At 49.2% G+C, this 20071-nt stretch overlaps 13 protein-coding genes across 13 annotated transcripts; 8 read left to right on the top strand and 5 right to left on the bottom strand.

The window, feature by feature from the left end:
- Positions 1-170: 170 nt before the first annotated feature.
- N7500_001415 (amine oxidase) lies at positions 171-2312 on the top strand (the record flags this gene model as incomplete). The annotated part of the gene is made up of 3 exons (XM_056672561.1): positions 171-221; positions 274-705; positions 759-2312. The coding sequence occupies 3 exons, from the start codon at positions 171-173 to the stop codon at positions 2310-2312; spliced, it is 2037 nt and encodes a 678-aa protein (XP_056536080.1).
- A 176-nt stretch (positions 2313-2488) lies between these two features.
- N7500_001414 (polysaccharide deacetylase family protein) lies at positions 2489-3482 on the top strand (the record flags this gene model as incomplete). Its single annotated transcript, XM_056672560.1, has 2 exons — positions 2489-2942; positions 3004-3482. 2 exons carry the CDS (start codon positions 2489-2491, stop codon positions 3480-3482), a joined length of 933 nt encoding a protein of 310 aa, XP_056536079.1.
- A 221-nt stretch (positions 3483-3703) lies between these two features.
- Positions 3704-5395, top strand: N7500_001413 (Zn(II)2Cys6 transcription factor; the record flags this gene model as incomplete). The annotated part of the gene is made up of 1 exon (XM_056672559.1): positions 3704-5395. The coding sequence occupies one exon, from the start codon at positions 3704-3706 to the stop codon at positions 5393-5395; it is 1692 nt and encodes a 563-aa protein (XP_056536078.1).
- Positions 5396-5807: 412 nt separating this feature from the next.
- Positions 5808-7756, top strand: N7500_001412 (uncharacterized protein; the record flags this gene model as incomplete). The annotated part of the gene is given in 3 exon segments (XM_056672558.1): positions 5808-6510; positions 6521-6933; positions 6986-7756. 3 exon segments carry the CDS (start codon positions 5808-5810, stop codon positions 7754-7756), a joined length of 1887 nt encoding a protein of 628 aa, XP_056536077.1.
- A 403-nt stretch (positions 7757-8159) lies between these two features.
- N7500_001411 (F-actin-capping protein subunit alpha) lies at positions 8160-9440 on the top strand (the record flags this gene model as incomplete). Its single annotated transcript, XM_056672557.1, has 7 exons — positions 8160-8216; positions 8310-8328; positions 8423-8538; positions 8597-8686; positions 8753-8805; positions 8859-8996; positions 9095-9440. The coding sequence occupies 7 exons, from the start codon at positions 8160-8162 to the stop codon at positions 9438-9440; spliced, it is 819 nt and encodes a 272-aa protein (XP_056536076.1).
- A 472-nt stretch (positions 9441-9912) lies between these two features.
- Positions 9913-10990, top strand: N7500_001410 (PEX11 domain protein; the record flags this gene model as incomplete). The annotated part of the gene is made up of 4 exons (XM_056672556.1): positions 9913-10066; positions 10150-10304; positions 10354-10712; positions 10801-10990. The coding sequence occupies 4 exons, from the start codon at positions 9913-9915 to the stop codon at positions 10988-10990; spliced, it is 858 nt and encodes a 285-aa protein (XP_056536075.1).
- Positions 10991-11474: 484 nt separating this feature from the next.
- On the top strand, positions 11475-12224 carry N7500_001409 (uncharacterized protein; the record flags this gene model as incomplete). Its single annotated transcript, XM_056672555.1, has 1 exon — positions 11475-12224. One exon carries the CDS (start codon positions 11475-11477, stop codon positions 12222-12224), a length of 750 nt encoding a protein of 249 aa, XP_056536074.1.
- Positions 12225-12339: 115 nt separating this feature from the next.
- N7500_001408 (uncharacterized protein) lies at positions 12340-12861 on the bottom strand (the record flags this gene model as incomplete). The annotated part of the gene is made up of 1 exon (XM_056672554.1): positions 12340-12861. The coding sequence occupies one exon, from the start codon at positions 12859-12861 to the stop codon at positions 12340-12342; it is 522 nt and encodes a 173-aa protein (XP_056536073.1).
- Positions 12862-13570: 709 nt separating this feature from the next.
- N7500_001407 (D-isomer specific 2-hydroxyacid dehydrogenase NAD-binding) lies at positions 13571-14413 on the bottom strand (the record flags this gene model as incomplete). Its single annotated transcript, XM_056672553.1, has 1 exon — positions 13571-14413. One exon carries the CDS (start codon positions 14411-14413, stop codon positions 13571-13573), a length of 843 nt encoding a protein of 280 aa, XP_056536072.1.
- A 297-nt stretch (positions 14414-14710) lies between these two features.
- N7500_001406 (GNAT family N-acetyltransferase) lies at positions 14711-15417 on the bottom strand (the record flags this gene model as incomplete). The annotated part of the gene is made up of 2 exons (XM_056672552.1): positions 14711-14961; positions 15015-15417. 2 exons carry the CDS (start codon positions 15415-15417, stop codon positions 14711-14713), a joined length of 654 nt encoding a protein of 217 aa, XP_056536071.1.
- A 207-nt stretch (positions 15418-15624) lies between these two features.
- On the bottom strand, positions 15625-15932 carry N7500_001405 (Cytochrome P450; the record flags this gene model as incomplete). The annotated part of the gene is given in 2 exon segments (XM_056672551.1): positions 15625-15915; positions 15927-15932. 2 exon segments carry the CDS (start codon positions 15930-15932, stop codon positions 15625-15627), a joined length of 297 nt encoding a protein of 98 aa, XP_056536070.1.
- A 333-nt stretch (positions 15933-16265) lies between these two features.
- On the bottom strand, positions 16266-17001 carry N7500_001404 (lysozyme; the record flags this gene model as incomplete). Its single annotated transcript, XM_056672550.1, has 2 exons — positions 16266-16802; positions 16864-17001. The coding sequence occupies 2 exons, from the start codon at positions 16999-17001 to the stop codon at positions 16266-16268; spliced, it is 675 nt and encodes a 224-aa protein (XP_056536069.1).
- Positions 17002-17770: 769 nt separating this feature from the next.
- Positions 17771-19885, top strand: N7500_001403 (putative C6 transcription factor; the record flags this gene model as incomplete). The annotated part of the gene is made up of 2 exons (XM_056672549.1): positions 17771-19028; positions 19089-19885. 2 exons carry the CDS (start codon positions 17771-17773, stop codon positions 19883-19885), a joined length of 2055 nt encoding a protein of 684 aa, XP_056536068.1.
- Positions 19886-20071: the final 186 nt, after the last annotated feature.

The raw sequence follows: 20071 nt of genomic DNA, 5'->3' as shown, positions 1-20071 counted from the left end.
TCCGGCTATTCTTTACCTTAGCGATTAACCAGCCAATCTTTTCGGTTATACTTATATCTTAGCGAATACAGTGCATTCTCTGATCTTGGCTTATAGATTTCCTTCGAATTATAAAAGCTCTGGTTTATCACACTCTCTTCATTCTTCCATTCATTTTAAATACTTCCATCATGTCTGATACCCACCCTTTTGATCCCCTCGGGCCCCAGGAAATTACCAAGGTAGCTCTTCTCAATCAAGCACAGGTCAGCTATCCTATTAACCATATTATAGGCGGCAAAAATTGTCGAAGAGTTGCTTCCTGGAAAGAGCTTCAACTTTCGCGTCATCACCTTGAAAGAGCCACCAAAGCAGGAGATGATAGCCTTCTTGGAGAATGAACATCTGGAGCAGCCCCAAGTTTCCCGACCTGCTCGTATCGCTCACATCCAAGTGATCGTTTATGGTAACTCTGCACCAAATGAACTCACCGAGCTTCTTGTTGATCTAGACCGAAATGCTGTCGTTCAACGCAAGGTCCTTGTGGGAAAACACTCGTACATTGACTCGGCTTACATGAAAGAAGTCGAGAATGCTTGCATGGCAGACGAGAGGGTCAAAAATGAAATTCAAAAGTTGAAGCTCCCTCAAGGGGCCTCAGTCGTTGTGGAAGCGTGGGCTTATGCCACTGATGGCATGAACGACATGTCGGAGCGGACTAGCATGGTTAGAACACCGATATCTGCAACCTCCCAATTCCAGCTAATTGACATGCATAGTGTTGGTTCTACATGCGACTGGTAGACAATCCTGACGCCAACTATTACGCATATCCTCTTGACTTGTGTGCCGAGGTCTCCGAGAAACTCAAGGTGACCAAGGTCTACCATTTACCTTCGTCTGAGAGTGAGAGAGTTCATGAGGAAGCACGGCCATATGACCCCTGCAAGATCCATTCGACTGCTCTGAGTGAATATCATCCCAGTCTGCGACCACCACCGCGCACAACCACTAAGCCCTACCAGGTTGTCCAGCCAGAGGGTGTTTCCTTCAAGTCACAAGGTAACTTGTTGATGTGGGAGAAATGGACTATGCGCGTGGGTTTCAACTATCGTGAGGGTCTCACACTGCATGATATTCGTTACGACGGTCGGAGTCTCTTTTACCGACTGTCTTTGGCAGAGATGTTTGTGCCTTATGGTGATCCTCGTGCTCCGTTCCCACGCAAAGCGGCATTTGACCTTGGGAATGATGGTGCCGGGATTAACGCGAACAACTTATCCCTTGGATGTGATTGTCTAGGAATGATCAAATATTTCGATGGATGGCACAACACATCCTCAGGAGAGCCATTAAAATTGCCCAATGTCATATGTTGCCATGAGCAAGATGATGGGATTTTATGGAAGCACACAAACTTCCGCACAGGGAATGCCGCGGTGGTGAGATCACGAATTCTGGTCTTGCAGACAATCATCACGGTCAGCAACTATGAGTATATCTTTGCTTTCCACTTTGGCCAAGATGCTTCGATTCATTATGAAGTTCGGGCCACTGGGATTTTATCTACCAGTCCTATCAACATTGGTGACAAAGTTGGATATGGTACCATTGTTGCCCCGGGTGTTCTTGCACCATATCACCAACACTTGTTCTCTCTTCGTGTTGATCCTGCGATCGATGGAGTTGCAAACTCGTTGCAGGTTGAAGAATCCCGCCCTTTGCCCTTCAATGACCCATCTGTGCGAAATCCTTTTGGGGTCGGGTACACCACTCATTCAACGATTGTGACCGAGGAAGGTGGACTAGATCTTGATTTCACTAAGAATCGTACTTTTAAGATCATCAATGAGGCGCAAGTCAATCCTATCACCGGTACACCAGTTGGCTTCAAACTCGTTCCATGCTACAGCCAATTGCTACTGGCTCATCCAGAGTCTTTCCATGCAAAGCGATCTGAATTTGGCAACCATGCAATCTGGATTACTCGTTATAGCGACGAAGAGCTTTTTCCGGCCGGAAAACATACTATGCAGTCCCTTGGCGGCGATGGGATCAACTCGGCGATTTCTCAACGGAGAAATGACCCCGACTCCAAGTCGACAGTGCGAAATGAAGATATTGTGATTTGGCATACATTTGGATCAACGCACAATCCAAGGATCGAGGATTGGCCAGTCATGCCATCTGAAAGAATGGTGGTTGGTCTCAAACCGGTCAACTTCTTTACGGGAAATCCGGGGTTAGATGTTGCTGTGTCAAGTCGAGAGAATAATGGGAGTCGACTTGTTGACTCTGAGTCGGTGTCATGTTGTCCAATGAAAATTGCGTGAATCACAATCGTTGAGGTTCTAACGAGCTCTCTATATGGCGGGTGGATCCGAGTCGGGTCGTCTTTCCCTCTCGAGCGTTGACTTGGGAACTTGCTCTATAAATTTCATCACCTCTTGGCCTTCAGCTTCACCTTCTCTTCCACTTAGGTCATATAATCTCACACTTGAATTCACTTATGTCTTCCCGAAAACCAAAGGTTCAAATTCTACTTTCTGTCGATTTCGATGCCGTCTCGGGTTTTCTAGGGACCGGTGCTTCGGCTACAACCAATCTGGCCGATTATAGCAGTGGCTTTTTCGCAGCTCAAGTCGGAGTGCCACGCTTATTACGCCTTTTCAAGAAACATGGAATCAGTTCCTCGGTGACTTGGTTTGTGCCGGGTCATTCAATGGAATCATTTCCAGAAGAGACCAAAGCAATTGTGGACTCGGGCGCCGAAATCGGTTGCCATGGATATGCGCACGAGGGCTCCAGTCAAATGACTGAATCGCAGGAGAGAGAGGTCATTGCCAAATGTGTGCAACTGGCAACCGACTTGACCGGGAAGAAACCCCAAGGATGGCGGGCGCCGTTATATCAGTTACGAACACACACTATTCAAGTCCTAGAAGAGTTTGGCTTTTTATACGGTATGTATCCTCTTTTTTGTTTCATATCCTGAAGTCTGCGCGGGAACTAAATTTGACCCAGATTCCTCTCTCACGCATCATGATTCGTCCTTGTATTTTGTTCCTCGGATGTCAGAGCCCAAGGCCATTGACTTTTCTCCTTCCAAGTCTGCTTCAACCTGGATGAAGCCCCTCCCTGCCCCTGCAGCCAGGACTCCCCAGACACTGGTTGAAATCCCATGCAATTGGTATATGGAGGACATGACCCCCTTGCAATTTTTGCCCGGGGTGGAAAACTCACAAGGATTCATCAGTCCGGCCACAATTGAGCAAAATTGGAAGTCTCGATTCGACTTTCTCTACTGGGAGGCCCTCGAAAAATCAATTGAGGAAGATGCTGAACAAGGCTTTGTTTTCCCTTTGGTCCTGCACCCAGATACTAGTGGAATGGCCCATGTGATTGGGATGATTGACCGAATGATTTCGTGGCTCAAACAACGAGAAGTTGAATTTGTGACATTTGGCGAGTGTGCGGTCGAGTGGAAAAAGAATCATGCTTAAGTAGAATGCTCAAACGTATTCAAAGTCTGACTAGAGATCCCCTAGGTATCTATGTAGGTATCTAGGGAGTTCCCCGAGTAAATTTGTTTGGGCGATTTGGCGGGGTGGCCATAGGCCTCTTATCCGCCACCCCAATTTTCTTTGCCAACTTCAATCACCTACGATCTTTGGCCCCATGCAAATTCAGATCATGTGAAAGTTATCCCAATTTTGGAACTCGTATGCCACGAAGAAAAGCTGCAGACCGCACAGGTCCGGTGAAGACCCGCTCTCGCGATGGCTGCAAAGAATGTCGGGCGAGTCGTGTCCGATGTGACACCAAGAAGCCAATTTGCACACGCTGCCAGGAGAAAGGATTGCCGTGCATGAAGAACCTGGTTCTCAAATGGGAATCAGAATTTATCAGTCGGGGAGCAGCTTTCGGGCGTGCAGGGGTATGGAACAAAACTGGCGCAAATCAACCTACATGCGGCTCGCGTTTTTCGGAAACACATGAGTGGTGCCCAGTGCCAACAATCGGCCCTTGGGGCTTCATAAATAGCGGTGTATCGACATTTGAACACCCAAATGAAGTGAATGTCGACTTCGACGAGTTGAATGCACTGATTTCAGTCGCTCAAACCTCCAACTCACCCCAACTATGGTCCTGGTTACAACATTTCCCACATCTCAGTGGGCTTAGCACAAAAATCCACCCCAGCCTTTCACCTTCACTTGCACTGTTTCCAGAGCTCTCCAAATCAGGGCACGGAGAGTTGTTTGATTACTATCTTCAACAAGTGTGCCCTCGCACGGCCGCCAGCTCCGTATTTTCTTCGCCATTTGCCTCTGTGGTTCTCCCATTCTGTCTAACGGCTTCTCCTACGCTTTTCAAGGCCATTCAAGCATTAGGAGCATGCCACTGGTCAAGGTTCAATCCAAGCTATGCTGCAATCGGTCTGCGTTATAAATCAGGGGCGTTGAGGGATCTTCGTCAACGTCTTTCGTCACAAGGGAGTTTGACATGCTCCATGGATGCCGAAGTACTGGTTATTATGATCATGCTATGCTTATACGAGATAGTGGACAAGTGTGATCAACAATGGACCATCCATCTCAAAGGCGCCAACGATTTGATCCGTCTGCGAAGAAAACAGCAAATGACATTAGGGCAGCCAATGGCCCCATCGGATCCTATGACAAGCTTTGCAGAGCAATTCTTTGCCTTTCAGGATGTCATGGGTCGAACCGCTTGTGCTAAGGAGGTCTTGTTTGGTACCGATTACTGGAAACCAGATGAACGCAACGTCGATCTTTGGATGGGATGTAGTCCTGAATTGGTATCAATCTTGGCCAAAATTACAGATTTGAGTCGAACAAGGAGACAAAATACGTCTGATGCGGACAAGGCATCGTTCTCACTACGTGCGGCTTCTCTTGAACGCCAACTGGCGAACTTAGTCCAGGAAGTGGGAGAGGGCGACGACGAAATTCTCGCCCAGGTTGCAGATGCTAAGCGATTGGCTGCAATGGTCTATTTACATTGTTCCCTGTATGGGGCTGGTCCCACCACACCATTGGTGAAGAGCTATGTGCGCCAGATTCTGCGACTTATATCGGACCTCCTTGACCGTAAGTCGCTGGTCAATGTGACATGGCCAGTATTTGTGGCAGCTGTAGAGCTTGACCCATCTGACGACGAGGTTTTCCTGAAATCTGAAATGGAATCGGGTTCAGGACGAGTGATTGTGCTACGTTCCCTGGCAACAATGGCTGATTCAACCATCTCGAACATTGCTAGAACGCGGGCGGTGATCACCAAATTATGGCAGACACGCGACTCGGATTTGATGAAAGGGACCGTTTTCCAAAATCAGTGCAATGATTGGGAATGGTATGTGGTGCCAATCAGCGATGCCATGAGTCTGGCATAGGGCGTAAGCGAGCAAGAATAACCATGTGAAATCTTCTGTAAACTGTACAAGTACTGAATGATTGAGCAATCCTATGTCCTATTTACATGGAAAGTCTACAATTGTACAATGGATTGTAGATATGTTATGTTGGACAAGATAGTCGCTCACTATGTATAGAGGGGATTGTCCGCATTGGGTTAGCGTGCTGTCATCTGATCTCGTTAACCGCCCAAGCCAGCGACCTGCGATGTAATGTAGACCTCACATCGACCCGAAAACTGGGAATAGCTTTCTATAAAGCACATCATATGTGCTCGCCAGGCATTAAATGTGGCGTTGAACCCATTTTCCTGCCTCGGTGCCGACTAATGATGCCCCTCACTCTATACCCTTGCTCTGTATCGCGAAATCAGACCAAAGTGACTTCAAAATGGCGCAGGTGCGACCTCCAGCGCCGGGGCGCAGTGTGTCAACCCATGGGTTTGAAAGCAAACTCAGTCAACAATTAGCTCAACCTCACCAAACCGATCTAGAACACCAACTTGAACCGTCGCACTCTCCCAAGTCGCGTTCATTATCCGATGCGTCCAGACCTGCGCCCACACAACCGTCTACTGGTGATCTCAGTCGGGCAAGCAAAGATGATATCGCAATACCTGCCCTTCCTGCGACACCTCAAAGATCAAGTGTAGCTCATTCGAGTCTATCGCTACACTTGCCTTCCAAACCCGCCGTGTCGCCATCACTTACAAACCGCGCCCCTCTCTCTCCTAAACTTGACCCATCACATATCTACGGATCTCCGGGTTCTGTTCTCCCTCGACGATCTCGGGGACTCGACTTCTCACGCGCGTGTACGAACCTCCACCATTCTACCCTAGCCGAGTCGTCCCCAGATTCGTCTCCCATCGTTGGAGGGCGAGGCATGGCAATACCCCAGCGACGCGGATCACTTGGAGCGACGTCCATCCCACCTTTTTCCACCTCGGGTCCAGGCGACCGTACGACAATCTCAAGCTCCATGTCAAGTGTGAATATGATGGAGTCGGACACAAGTAGCAGCGAAGAGGAAGATGAGTCAATGGCTGATCGCGACGATATTATGCTTAATACGCCGCAGGCGACTCGCATAAGTGGACCAAGTCCGTTCGCTAGCAATATGCAGAGTCCAGGCAACGAGTGGATGGGGGGGATATTCACAAGCTGCTGCCAGCTTGATGAGTTTCCAACGTGCGCGCTTTCGCAAAGGCCGTAGTCGCCATAGCTCGAGCAGTGCGAGTGGAAACAGTTCAAAACATAGTCCTGCTCCTCACTCTCCACCAATCATGAAGAGTGTCGAGCACTCCGGTGGGGGTTATTTTGCCCCGCGGCAGACTGCACATTCACGCAGAGAGAGTCTCAGCTTTGGCGCACGCGACCTGCGTTTGTCCGATATGAGCGATGATGGCGAGAATCGCGCGATGCGAGGCGGAAGCCCAATTCCCATCCCCCACCCAGAAGGTGGCGGTCCACTGGGAGTAATCCGTCGCGCAGTGACACGACGTGGGAGCTTACTTGTAAGTTGGCGCCTTTTTGTCACAGTGGTCCAGAAGTTAACTCGAATGACAGCCTAAAACCAAGACATTTGCGCGCATTCGCGCCGCTCTGATGGAGGAGGGTGCTCCAGTTGATAGCGATATGAAACGAGAAGCGGAAGTGGTACGGCAGGTCCGCGACACTGAACCTGAATCAACTCCTGCACTCGGCGAGTTCCCGTCGCTGCAGCCCTCGACCTCGTTTGACTTGATACCGTCAGAAGATCCCGCGGTCAAAGCGGGACAGGACACAGCATCTACAGACACTTTTGGTAAACAAGCTAGTCGGAACTCGGGTGGCGTTGCGTTTTGGAACTCGTTTGATGAACGTTACCGAACCCCTCCCCCGGTTCGTCAGGAAGGTCCCTCGTCTTTGGCAGATGAGGATATGTTCATGGATATGACTCCGTCCACGACCATCGGCTCTGTTACCGCGGAATCCTCCAAGCACCGTTCCCGCTCTTCCACTCCCCATGCCCCGGGCATGCCAAGTATCGGGGAGATCTGCCGCAAGCGGCGTCGTGACGATGACTTTGATCCTAATCTTTTCAAGCGCCGGGCTGTTTCACCCAGTGTCAGTGTTCAGAGCAGTCCAGTGATGACTCACTCCCATAATGTCCCAAGTGATATGGGCCCAAACATCTGGGGTCCCCCACCAAAGCCGGGCCTCGGTGCCCCGTTCTCTGAACGACTCAGTTCTGAAACAGGCAATCGATCGATCTCTCATGCCGGAGGTGGGAAACGCGTCGGCCTACAAGGGATGACCGAAGCCAGTGATGGCTTTATGAATATGAGCATTGATTGAAAGGCGCTTTTGGGTTTGTGATACGGAATTAGATAGTCTTCATGCGCTCTTGGAGTTTACCGGCATTTTGTTTTGGGTGGTTTACAAGGGCATGGTGTTATTTGGATCCTCAAGCAACATACACATTCGTTATTTTAGCGTTTCAGATACCTCATGTCAGATCATTTCATCAATCATCTCACTTTCACTGCTCTGTTGATGCTTAGTAGGTATAGTAGTTCCGGATGTATCCATAGTACATAGTAGGTAGGCCACGTGCTTATCGTTCTCCGCCTCCGACAGCTTTCTCTCCGCAGACTCCAGACAATCACCGCACTTCTAAGCTCAAGTACTTCTCAAGGAATTCAATTGTGCTTGAACTTATTGCTCAATATCGAATACCCCGATTGTATTTCCCTGCACTATGCCTTCCACTATTGAACTGGCATCCTCCTTCATCGAGGGTGCCCCGCCCGGAGAGGTATGCACGTCAACAATGATCCAGGATCCCCCATTCCCCTGGTCATCGTCTACCTGGAGCTTAAGAGATAATCGCTGACATATTTTTACCCAGCTCGCCGATGTTGTTGCCGGTAGATGGCCCTCCTAACGCTGCACTGCCTTCCTTGATCCCCGCAACACCGACCCCTACACGAACGGTGATACTGATCCCAACTGTTTGATTAGATGTGCAAGCCTTGACTTCCGATGGCGAAGATATCATTCCCTCTCTTCTGCCCGCGTTCAAGCGGTACAACGAGACGCAGCTCGCAACAGTGAAATTGCCAGGATCAAGCCAGGAGGTGGGTTTCGCTTGGGAGTGATTTATGTCTGTGGGGAGCTGACACTTTTGCTGGGAAGGTCATTATTAGTGCATTTAATGAGCTCGAGGATAACCGCTACTTCGATCCGGAGAGCCAAACCTCCTTCGAGGTCGACCACACCACACAGGTAGGTTTCATCTGATCAACTGAGGGCGGTACGTTGGAGGCTCACCGGGTTTGACCTGGGCAATAGACTGCCTCTGCGGCACAATCATACCCATTGGAGTCGGAGCATGCAGACTTGATGTAAGAAATGATCTCGATTGCAGTCTTGGTGATATTGCGCTTACCATATTTAGCAAATCGCTGCTCAAGTCGTTTGGTGCTCATGCCCGTGAACACTACCCTAACTGCTCATATGGTGTGTACCCCATTGAGAATGACTCTGCCATTGCTATCGTCTTGGTTTCCAATCGTTACTCTCCCAACAACTTCTGGTGAGTGGTTACAGTCCCTACGAAGAATAACTTGGGTGGAAACTAATCGTTATGGACGCTTCCCCATCTGGGGAGGATTGTCTGTTCTATCACAATAGGAACGGTCGTTTCCGCGCAATTTACCAACTTCCCGTCGCGTCCTCTACCCTGACTGGCAACATCCACGTTGACGTCCACTACTACGAAGACGGCAACGTTGCCCTTAACACAACTAAGCCTGTGAACATCTCCATTTCCTCCGTATCCGCCGAATCGATTGTCTCCCGGATTGCTGCGGCGGAGCGCGATTACCAGGAAGCACTGAACCGGGCCTTTGTTCAAACATCGGAGGGTGTATTCAAGGGTCTCCGGAGGCAGCTTCCCATAACGCGACAGAAGGTGGAGTGGGAGAAGGTCGGTGGGTATCGTCTGGGTCAGGATATCTCGGGCGGCAAAGGGCGGTAGAACAGAGATCTGGAAATATTGTGGAGCGGCTTGATCAACCTGCTCGCAGTGAATAGCTGATGGACTGATATATCCCTACTATTTTGCAAGCATTGTCTCGTTTTGCGTGTTATTTTTTTATCATTTTACTCATTATTTTTTACTCATTATTTGGAGAAAGATAATCATATGTAATTTGGTTGTTGTTGTAGTGCTCACCCTCTTAGGCTGTCGCTGAATATATATCTCCGACACTCACTACCAGCCAACGTCACTCACACTCAGAATATTGCAGATGAACCGTTCTTTACAAGAAGATATGTCCAATTCCATGTCAAATACTTCATATGCATTATTTCTGGGCCATTCAAAGGCTGAATAAGCAAAATTACTAGTGCAGGCGAGATTAGCCCACTTCCAAGCCTTCGACACACGGATCCCACCCCTATCCCTCAAGAGTGTATTGTTCTCAGCTTTTCGCAGTGCTGCCAGGATGATTCAACAATTTTCTCGTTTTGTCAAATCAGGCGCTGGTCTTGAAAAGACCCTTCGTTTGATCCAATGCGTGTCGCAGGTCGTCGCCGCACTCACCGTGAGCAGTGCCCTGGCCATGCAACTGACCACGGTTAAGCTGCAATTGGCATTGGGTGAGTTGAACTCCAATGTCCGATGGATAGCTCTGCACTCTGATTGACTGTGTATATATGCTGATAATGGGGTTATTGCGTAGCGCGGAGATATTTCCGCTTCTTTGGATTCATTGACTCATTCGAGCGCATGTTTGCGTTGCTGGGCAAGGGTGGCTTCAGTTCTGTAGCTGGAGTGCTCGAACTAGCTAAATGCACCTGCTTTGGTCTTTACTTTGTCCTGGAAGACCTGACCACGGTATGTTACTTATTGCTTTTTTCGATGAATATGGTTGACCAAGGACCAGCTTCACGCAATGGGTGTTTACACAGTACCCTGGAATGGCCGTATGATGGATCAGGCCAATACCTTCTGGTTCTATGCGCTCTCTTTCTCTGTTGCTGGAGCCATCTGGTCGCTTCTTGTCGGACCTGCGGAGCAGCCCTTTAAGAAGAATGGTAAGAAAAAGAACCGGAAGACCTCCGAAAAGGCTCCCCCGGTCAAAGCAACTGCTGCCCCTGCTCGGGTCAAGCAGATCGTGGTGGATGGATGTGATTTGCTTATCCCGCTGGAGCTGCTGGGGTGGATGCCCACCGGGGACGTGGTGGTTGGATCGACCATGGTGTTGAGCACACTGCTGACTGCTCAAGACATCTGGGCTCGAGTGTGAAATGTAAGCGGTGTTTGTTTTAGACATAAGAATATTAGACTATATAGATGTCAAGAAATCGGCAGATAAAACAAGATCAAAAAGATCCAAAAGCCAAAAAGAAATGGACTTGCAGGGAATCGAACCCTGGACCACTCCCATGCTAAGGGAGTATTATACCACTAAACCACAAGCCCAATTGGATGAAAGAGACGGCCTTTTAGTGCTCTATGACACTAAATTGCAACAAGACGGGAAAGGGCTCTCCATCGAATGCCAATGCATCTTGCTGTAAAACTCCCAATTAGGAAATGATTGGAGATCAAAATCACGGTATCTGCGTCTTTTGAAATTTGGCTGAAAACTGTCGAGATGCGAAAAATATCCCCTATTAGTGATCCCATCTACATGATCATTGCGCCAGAGGGTGTTTCTCGCCAAGGTGTCTGAGCTCCTATCTTTTGGTCTTGGGTTGCGTCCGGACAGAATGCATCGAGCGCTGGGAACTCAGTTCTGAAGGCTGACTTGCGCAAAGAAATACCCAGATGGCTATGCAAATGAGGCTTAGAAAGTCTAATGACAAGAACAGGACGGAGTAGTGAGAAGCTGCGGATGATGGAAACACGAGCGCCAAGGATTTTGGTCCAAATAGGCAAGTCTCGTATTGAGAACAATATATAGATTGGATTCTCCCCGAGAGAGAGAGAGAGAGAGAGAGAGAGAGAGAGAGATCGTGGTCACAATCATTTCGAGGCATCCAAAGCCAAATCACCCCAGCAATGTCCACCATTCTGAATCCCAAGGAAATAGATCTTCACTCAGCCTCTATCAGATCCAACAGCACTCTAAGCACACTCATCGAGCCATCCTGTTTCTACCCATCCCGCATTTTGACCATTAATGCGCAAGGCATTCGAGCGTTTCGTCTCCCACTACCATCCCGCCAAACCGAGATCTTTGTCTACAACCCAGACGGCACCGAGGCCTACGTTTCCACGCGGGACAAGCTTTCCTCAGGAAATGCCATCCTGTCTCACCCAAAGCGCGGAAGTCTTATCCGAACCGAATACTTTTTCGGACCGAGCCGTGATCCCGTTGTGCACCTGCTTCAACCTCCGAGTGACATTCCCAAGAAGGTGATGGTCGTAGGGAAATGGACTTCCCGAACAATGTGCTTTGATATGCCTAGAGGTAACCGGTTTGAATGGAAATATGCCAAGGAAAAAAGAGCCGATGGGCAGAAAGTGAATTTGATGGTCTTCCGCGCAGTAGAGGGAGAGAAGGGTGGGAATAAAGAGACCCAGGCCCACAGGATTGCACAACTGGTTCGCGACGAGAATTCTCGGACGCCCAGCACGTCCCGGTCATCTGCCGGAAATGGTGGTGAATTGCAGATTGATGAAGCTGCGTTACAGTCTCTCGAATTGGACGAGGTCGTTATTGTTGCGACTTGCTTGATGATGTTGAAGAAGGAGATTGACCGACGTAGGATGATTCAATTGGCGATGATTGCGGGAGTGGGTATTTAAGATTGATCAGAGGAGAATATATAGAGCGTCTGTGTATTTCAGTTTTCCCCAACGCTCGTATCTATTGTCTATCGAATATTTGGATTATCTCTTCGGGCTTTATAGGCACAACTTCTCAACTGGCTCGCTCGTTCAACAGTTCGGAAATGTGGTCATTGAGCCAGTAACCATTCAACTCGTCGGTGGACATGGTCTTAGCCCCGGAGATCCAGCCTCTGCAGACCCCTTCCCCTGCCCCACAATTACACTGGAATGCCTGGTCCATCTCCCACTCGGTGCTGGGGTAGAAGAAGGTGAGGGCATCGCCTGCCTTCAAGGGATGGTCGTCTACAACCCGTACCTCCATGCGGCCCATGTCAAAGACCAATGAAGGTGCGCAGGAGTGATTGCAGTAGACTAGGTCGGAGTTGAGTTCAATATGGGTGTCGCGGCCGGTTTGCACGCTCGTGTAGGCTTTTTTTCCGGGAGTAGCCGTAGTGATCTTGGCGAAGACGGCACCCGCGGGGAGGTCGACGAGAGAGTAAGCTCCACTTGCAAATGCCTTTGTACTGCGTTCAACACGCAGACATTCAGGGTGGGTCGGGGGAGCGAAGTTGACAATGGGCGTCACAGGAATGGGATCGGCGGAGGGAGCCATACTGAGGGATGTATCGAGCAAGAGAGAGGGTATGTTAATTGAGTTGATTGATGGATAGATTTGAAGCCTTTGAAAGTGAATGGAAAGGGGAATAGTGGTTTTATTAAGTAGAGTGTGTAGAGGTAGACAGCTCTCACGTTGTTCCCTTCAACCGAGGTCTTTCCGCACGGAAGACCGAGGCACCGCCCTAAAACACAATTTAAATACATATATAAATCTTTTTTTGTCCTAGAAAAGAGTCCGGGGGTATATTGTAGACATTCAGAGTCTTTCAACGCGGCTGATCGTACGCATTCGTCATTCGGTGAACTTCCACATGCGTAACAGCCCACCTTCTCGGCGTCATACTCGAAAGGGTAATTTAGTGATATACCCCCTGGACAGAGTAGTATTGTATGTATAGTGTCATAAGTTTTTAAATTGGAATTCTGAAATATTCTTCGGAGATCCGGATGTTCCTGATCATGCTACTTGAATACCCATGCTTTTCTATTCAATTGACGCTGCTTGACTCTGCATGTCAGTTCATCTTACGTAGTAGCTCCTGTCCATTCAACCACCGCTCTAAATTCTCGGCTGTTTCACGATACCATCCCCGCAATAGATCCTCTTCTCCATATCCCATGTGGGGGAAAGTAGAACTTCGCTGCGTCCATCTTTCCCCCAGGGGGTAGTACGCCATGGACTATCGAGAGGTAATGGCTCCGGGTCAAAGACATCTAGCGCGGCCCCCCCGAATGCGGCCCGTACTCAAGGCCTCGAGGAGAGCCTGCTCCTCAATCAGCGGTCCACGTGAAGTATTGACGATAAATGCAGATGATCGCATATTTGCTAATTCAGCCTCACCAACGATTCCACGGCTTCGGTCCGATAACACACTGTGTACACTGACGATATCGGCATGTGCAAAGAATTCCTCCTTGGACGCAGCAACGGTAAATGTCCCCGCTGGCAGACCCTGAGCCTGCGCTTGCTCGTCGGCTTTTCCCTGTGTCAAGTTGGTTGACCAAGAGAGTATCCTCATCCCAAAAGCCAGTGCGCCAATTCTTCCTACTTCTGACCCGAGTTTTCCCAAGCCGAGCAGGCCCAGTGTCTTCCCAGACAAGTTGACCCCAAGGGAGCCCTGCCATGCGCCGCGTTTGACAGCTGCATCGTCACGTGCTATATTTCGAGCAATCCCCAAGATTAAAGCCCATGTATGCTGCACCGTCGAATTGACACCGGGGGGACGGCCCTCAGTGCCTGCGACGGCCACGTTGGAACGTGTAAACGCCTCGAGATCTAGCGCCAGGTTTCGAGTACCTGTGGTCAAAAGAAGTTTCAGATTTGGGAGCGCCGCAATCGTCTTGGCTGCAAAAGGTGTTCGCTCGCGCATGGCCAAGATGATATCGAAGGGCAGGAGTCGTTGGACAAGAGCATCGTGTTGTACAGGATCGCGGGGATCAAGGGTTTCAGGAAAACTGGAAATGTCAACTTGCGACTTGAGGTGGGTGAAATAGGCAGGTGCAATGCCCTGATAATCGTCAAGAATCGCAAACTTGAGTTGAGCCATTGCAAAGAATATTTTGTGAGAAAGATGCGAAAAGAAAAAAGTACGGGGAAGTGGGCGAACTTCCCCCACGTTCCCGGCAGTTCGTTTATCCACTCAACTTGCGAGTATGGAATGTGAGTATGTACGGCATAAGACGTATATTTACATATATGCCGGGAGATGTACGGCTACGTGATTGACACGCATCTTGACAAATCTGTGCATTAGGTATCAGAGTGTGTTTGTACCCCAAGCTTAATTCAATTGGGAAAGGTGCCTGTAGTATCTCCTAGTTTCAAAGCATATGTCCTGCACGCATTACTGTGAAACTGGATCCCTCATCATCAAGAAAAATGACTCGTGCCCTTCACCACCAAATTGGGCAAAATCCAGAACCACCTCCTCTACGACCTTCCACCCATACTTTTGGTAGACGGGAACGCCCTCCGGCGTACCCTCGAGGAAGATGCGCGACTGGGAGGCATCTGCTTTTTCCGTACCCCATTTCAAGATAGCAGAGCCAAACCCTCGCCCCTGATATTCCGGCAGGGTTGCTAGCAGATCGAGGACTGACGAATTACTTGAGCAAAATCTCCCCCTGGGGTTACGGGGCTTCACTTACTAATGTCGTTCTCTGTGGTATATCGCTTGCGAGCTTCCTCAAGAAGCTTTTTAAAGGCACTGGCAAGACCCACATTCATGGGCCGCGGTGCATGTGGAATGGGATCCTTGGCTAAAAAGGCCGCCTCTTCACTCAAGGTAACCAGGCTCTGCCCAAATGATGCTGGAAATTGCCAACGACTGTAGGTTGCCAGATCCCCACTGACTGGATCATGGATCTTGAGCACGTGCATATTGGGGTTTGCAAGATGTTTCATTCCAACAATTATTTTGTACTCTTGCACTCTCGTCAAGCTGGCCTCTGGAAAAACTTCTTCGAGGAGACGGCGGCCTTGAAAGCTTTGGACGTTGACTTTGGCAAGTCCTGGACCATCGGCCTCGGTGGCATATTGGATGAGATACATTATTAGATAACAGATGGATGTAACGGATGCAGAAAATACCTAGAGCCTGGCAATGAAGATATGGGAGGTTCAGAGAGACGCTAATCCCCATCAGTACCCCGTCCCCCACCATTAGCGCTCTTCAGTTGTAGGAATATTTTGTGTTATACCAGTGTCTTCTTTTTGTATAAGTACGCACTAGATTCGTATATGAAATGTTTGCTATCTTCAATCTTTTCGTTTTCTGACCTCCAGCTCTGCAGTTAGATCACCTAGCATTTCAGACCCCAACTCTATCATTGAAGGTGTCTCTTGAACTATCATGACATCGTAAGCCAAAAGAATCTTAGCTACAGCAAGCTTGACTTGGGTTGAAGCAAAATCTCCCAGGACAGATTGGTTTGCGAATTCCAAAGGCGATATGTTTTGGACTCGTAGATGCGAGTGCTGCAGTATTCCTCGATTCGTGAAAACGGAGAAAATAATAAGCGTCATAAGATGATGGGCTGGGATAAATGGCTGGATCTCACATCCATGATAGTATCAAGCCATTGGGAAGGATAATATTTTGCAGGGCTTTTCGCTCAAAATTAAATATGAGTGTATGAGTTTACGTGCATCTAACTTTGAATTTGGGATGAATGAGAACGAGTCAGCTGGTGACCAGGTTTTCTAGGGCAGGTTACTATACATCACTCAAAACCTTTGACTCTTCAAAACCTAGGATGGGTGTGATGTATAAGGACAATCAATTCCACCGTCGTTCAATGGAAGGGGTAAAAGTGGATCATCTGCAGTATATGCACAAAAAGAAGTCACGATTCAGTAGATATATACAGATCTTGTGGGAAATTCTAAGACTCATTGCTTTAAGCAGCAACCTTGGCAAATTTCTTCAGAGCGTCCAAGCTGCCATTCCAAATTTCCGAATCACCCCCGAAGCTATACGCATCCGAGTTCTGCCAGAAGCTCTGGAACTCCCAGCCAGCGGGGATGGCACCCACAGAAGAGCTATATCGAGCAATAGCCAAAGGATAGTCACCGAATGCCGTGCTGCCACCAGTGCAAGTGTTCCACCAGTCGGTGGTCGAGTAGATCATAGGGTAGCGACCAGCAGCGCTCTTGTAGGTCTCGCCAAAGTCCTTGATCCAGGCAACCATGGCCGATGCGCTGAGTCCATAGCAGGATGCACCGGACGGGTTGTATTCAATGTCCAGCATACCAGGCAGGGTCAAGCCATCATTGGACCAACCTCCACCGTGAGAAATGAAGTACTTGGCTTGTGAAGCACCGGAGCTGCTGGCGGGCTGGGCAAAGTGGTAACCACCACGGATCAGGCCGGCATTAGTGGCACCCGTGTATTGGTTCGAGAAGGTGGCGGAGATATAGCTGGTACCCTCAGTGGCCTGAGGTAGTCAGTACAGGGACGAAAAAAGAGAAATTGGTAGTAACCCCGGAAAGGCTGACCTTGATCATAACGAAGCGGGCACCAGCTGCATAAGCACCGGCAAAGTCCACGCTGGGTTGATAGCTGGAGATATCGAAGCCCTGGACAGTGGCGCTAGCAGCGGTGGCAAACAGAAGGGGTAGGATGTTGATCTTCATGATGCAAGTGAGAGTGAGATTCAATTATCGAGTGATAGAGTGTATCTGAGTGTTGGTGATCAAGTCTGGGGAGGAGAACTAGGGCCTATTTATGTGTTTGGCAGCGAAGCTTCAATCTCCCGAACTCCGTACTTTTAGCTTAGTTGCAACCTCGGGTTTTGAAATCACAAAGGGACATGATGTAGGAGTAACGTTGTATAGTAGAAACACACGGATCCATTTAATCTATCCCACTTCAGGTATGTATAATGTAGATCAGTTGCTGGACGTTTGAACGTGTCCAAGGTTGTTTAGTATCTCATATCCGAGGACTACCGTGTGAGTAAGAGGTAGAGTATCTTGAATTGACATTGAATCATTTCAACCTAGATTTGTTTCTTGAAGAACATTTCCAAAATCCGATATAGACCTCATAGTGCCCCGGGCTAGCCCTGGAGTTGCCTGCAGAGCACTGAAGATATGCAAAGTAACCCTAAACTCCAGTGATAAGCCTGAAACCGGGATACTCAGATATAAACATTGCAGATACGACCTATAATAATATCAAAGAAAATTAACAAATCAAATAATCTCAAATTAATTCCAATCTCTCGCAGAATGACAACCCTTTTGGCCATTCCATCCATCTGCCTATGTAAGCAAAAAGTGGACGGCTAAGCTCTTACTCTCCCCACTTTTATCTTTCCTTTCTTCAAAGTACAACACACTATGAACGTTCGCTTTCAATAATTGGTGGACGTGTGGGAAATGGATAGTCTGAGTCGCCCCCATGAGCACATCTGGAAATAAGGATTTTCGCGATCAACTGGGGAAGTTTCGCTTGGATTCGATTGATACTTATACGCCAACCTGGCCTCAACCACCTGTCCATGAGTCTATAGATGCCTCGAGCCATGCTCGGAGTAAACGAGTATCGACTGCCTGTGATTTTTGTCGCAAAAGGAAGAAGAAATGCGACTTTCGATACCCCAATTGCTCAGCATGCACCCGCGCCGGAGTCCGATGCACCATACCCCCGCCCGGTCCTCAAGTCGCTAGCGCCTCCGTTCCCCGAGATCAGCTGGAGAATTTGCAGAAACGGGTACGATGGCTGGAAGAGGTCGTCCGTCGTAGGTCGGGATTATTGGTGGCGGAATTGCCCACGGGAACACCAGTCGATGGCGGGGGAGATCCGGATTGGTGGTATCAGGTGCCCGCTATGATTGCGACCGGGGGTAATACCTCACTGCCGAGCCCTGCCGGTAGTGGTGGTTCTTCTGTGACGGCAGGACCCTCGGAGACCTCAACTGGAGTAGGCACTGACCTTCCCAACATCGGCGAGATTTTTCGTGATCAACTGGAGAATCGCCGACCGTCAGTGGCACGACCTTCCTCCGCGCCACGGGTCATGCGCTTGTCGTCGCTGGAGGAAGCGGAACGGCTAGCCGTACAATATTTCGATAGTATAGGATACCAATACCCGTTCCTGTCCCGTCCGGAGTTTATGCGCCATCTGCGCCATATCTATACCGGTGGTGTTCCGTCGCCGGAAACGCATCATTCTTATCACATCGTGATTGCCATTGCGCTTCTGATTGGGTCTGCGGACACCACTCAGGCAGCTGAATTTTACCATGCCAGCCAAGAGACGCTGCCACTGGCATTGCAAAATGAAGACTTGCCGGCTGTGCGGGCACTTCTGGGATTGGCGTTGTATACCATGTTTGCGACTGCTGGTCCTAGCATTTGGCATGTGTTGGGTGCCACCATGAGGTTGTCGATTAGTATGGGCCTGCACAAAGCGCGGTCGTATCCTAGCATTGCCGAGGAGGAGATGGCCAAGCGCGCTTTTTGGAGTCTTTACAATCTGGATCGCCTCATCGCTAGTACCTTAGGCCGGCCATTGGGAATTGCCGACGATGATATTAGTGTGGGCCTTCTGCGAGAGCTCAACGACGATGAAACCGAAGCGCCTGGCGCAAGCGCAATGACAATCCCTTTGCAGGTGACACGTCTGCGGCGGATATTTTCACGCATTTATCAATACCGTAAGTGGGAGTCTCGAGGTTTTTTATCAGCTCTTTCTTTTCTGACCTTTTCATCTGTAGTATATAGCAGCCTGCCACGACTGCCACCCCAGGAAGCTGCTGCCACGCTCAGTCGATTCCGCCATGAGGTTGATGACTGGCGCATGACGGCTCCAGTATATCCATCGGCCCTTCTTTATTCTACTTCTTATTACGATTATCTCTATTACACAACACTTCTCTTGATGTACCGCCCCAGCCCCCGAAACCCGACGCCCGACATACCCAGTATCATCAGCTGTGGCGAATCCAGCATCCAAGTGATTCGATCCTATTGGGATAGCTACTCAGTCGGCAAGCTGAAGTGGATTTGGCTAACGCTGAGTCAAGTTTATTTTGCCGGTATCACTATCCTGTGGTGCCTTGAGCAGAATGCGCGTTCATTGCGGGAGTTTCAGCCTGCCCCTTGGAACCCCGAGGAACAGACGATGCGACGCGGTATTCAGGCAGTTGTCGTCCTCTTGGAAGAATTTGGGAAGCGTCGGCCTGGAGTGGACCGGTTGGCAGAGACATTTCGGCACCAGAGCACGGTGATTTTTAGCCAAATGGCCTATCAACAACAGCAATCAGAACAGCAACAACCTCACCATCACCCACACCAACCGCAACCAACGCCTCCACCTGCACTTCTCCCAACTCATCCAATGTCTTTGGCCGCACCCCCTCCACCTCCAGTCCCACTCGCTCCAGTTCTCGACGATGTCTTACTCGTGGATGGCAGTGGGAATGTCCCGATGATTGATCCACAGATGGCGGAACAACTATTTTACTCCTACAATTGGTTCCAAGAGGAGATGGCATCATACTATACCCTTTGAACGAATTTCATTTTTTGTAATCAAACCATGCTCCATCGAAGGTAGACGGAGTTTTCCATTGGACCAGGCTTTTTGTTTTCGTGTTAATACTTTGTGAGTTTGCCTCTATAAGAAAAAGCAAGACTCAGATTACGAGTCACATCAGTATCTGCGACATAAAACCTCTTATATGGTTCATGATCACCC

Source organism: Penicillium coprophilum (assembly GCF_028826855.1).
Source record: "Penicillium coprophilum strain IBT 35676 chromosome Unknown utg000002l_segment0_segment0, whole genome shotgun sequence".
Taxonomy (NCBI): Eukaryota; Fungi; Ascomycota; class Eurotiomycetes; order Eurotiales; family Aspergillaceae; genus Penicillium; species Penicillium coprophilum.
This window is presented reverse-complemented; position numbering and strand designations above follow the sequence as displayed.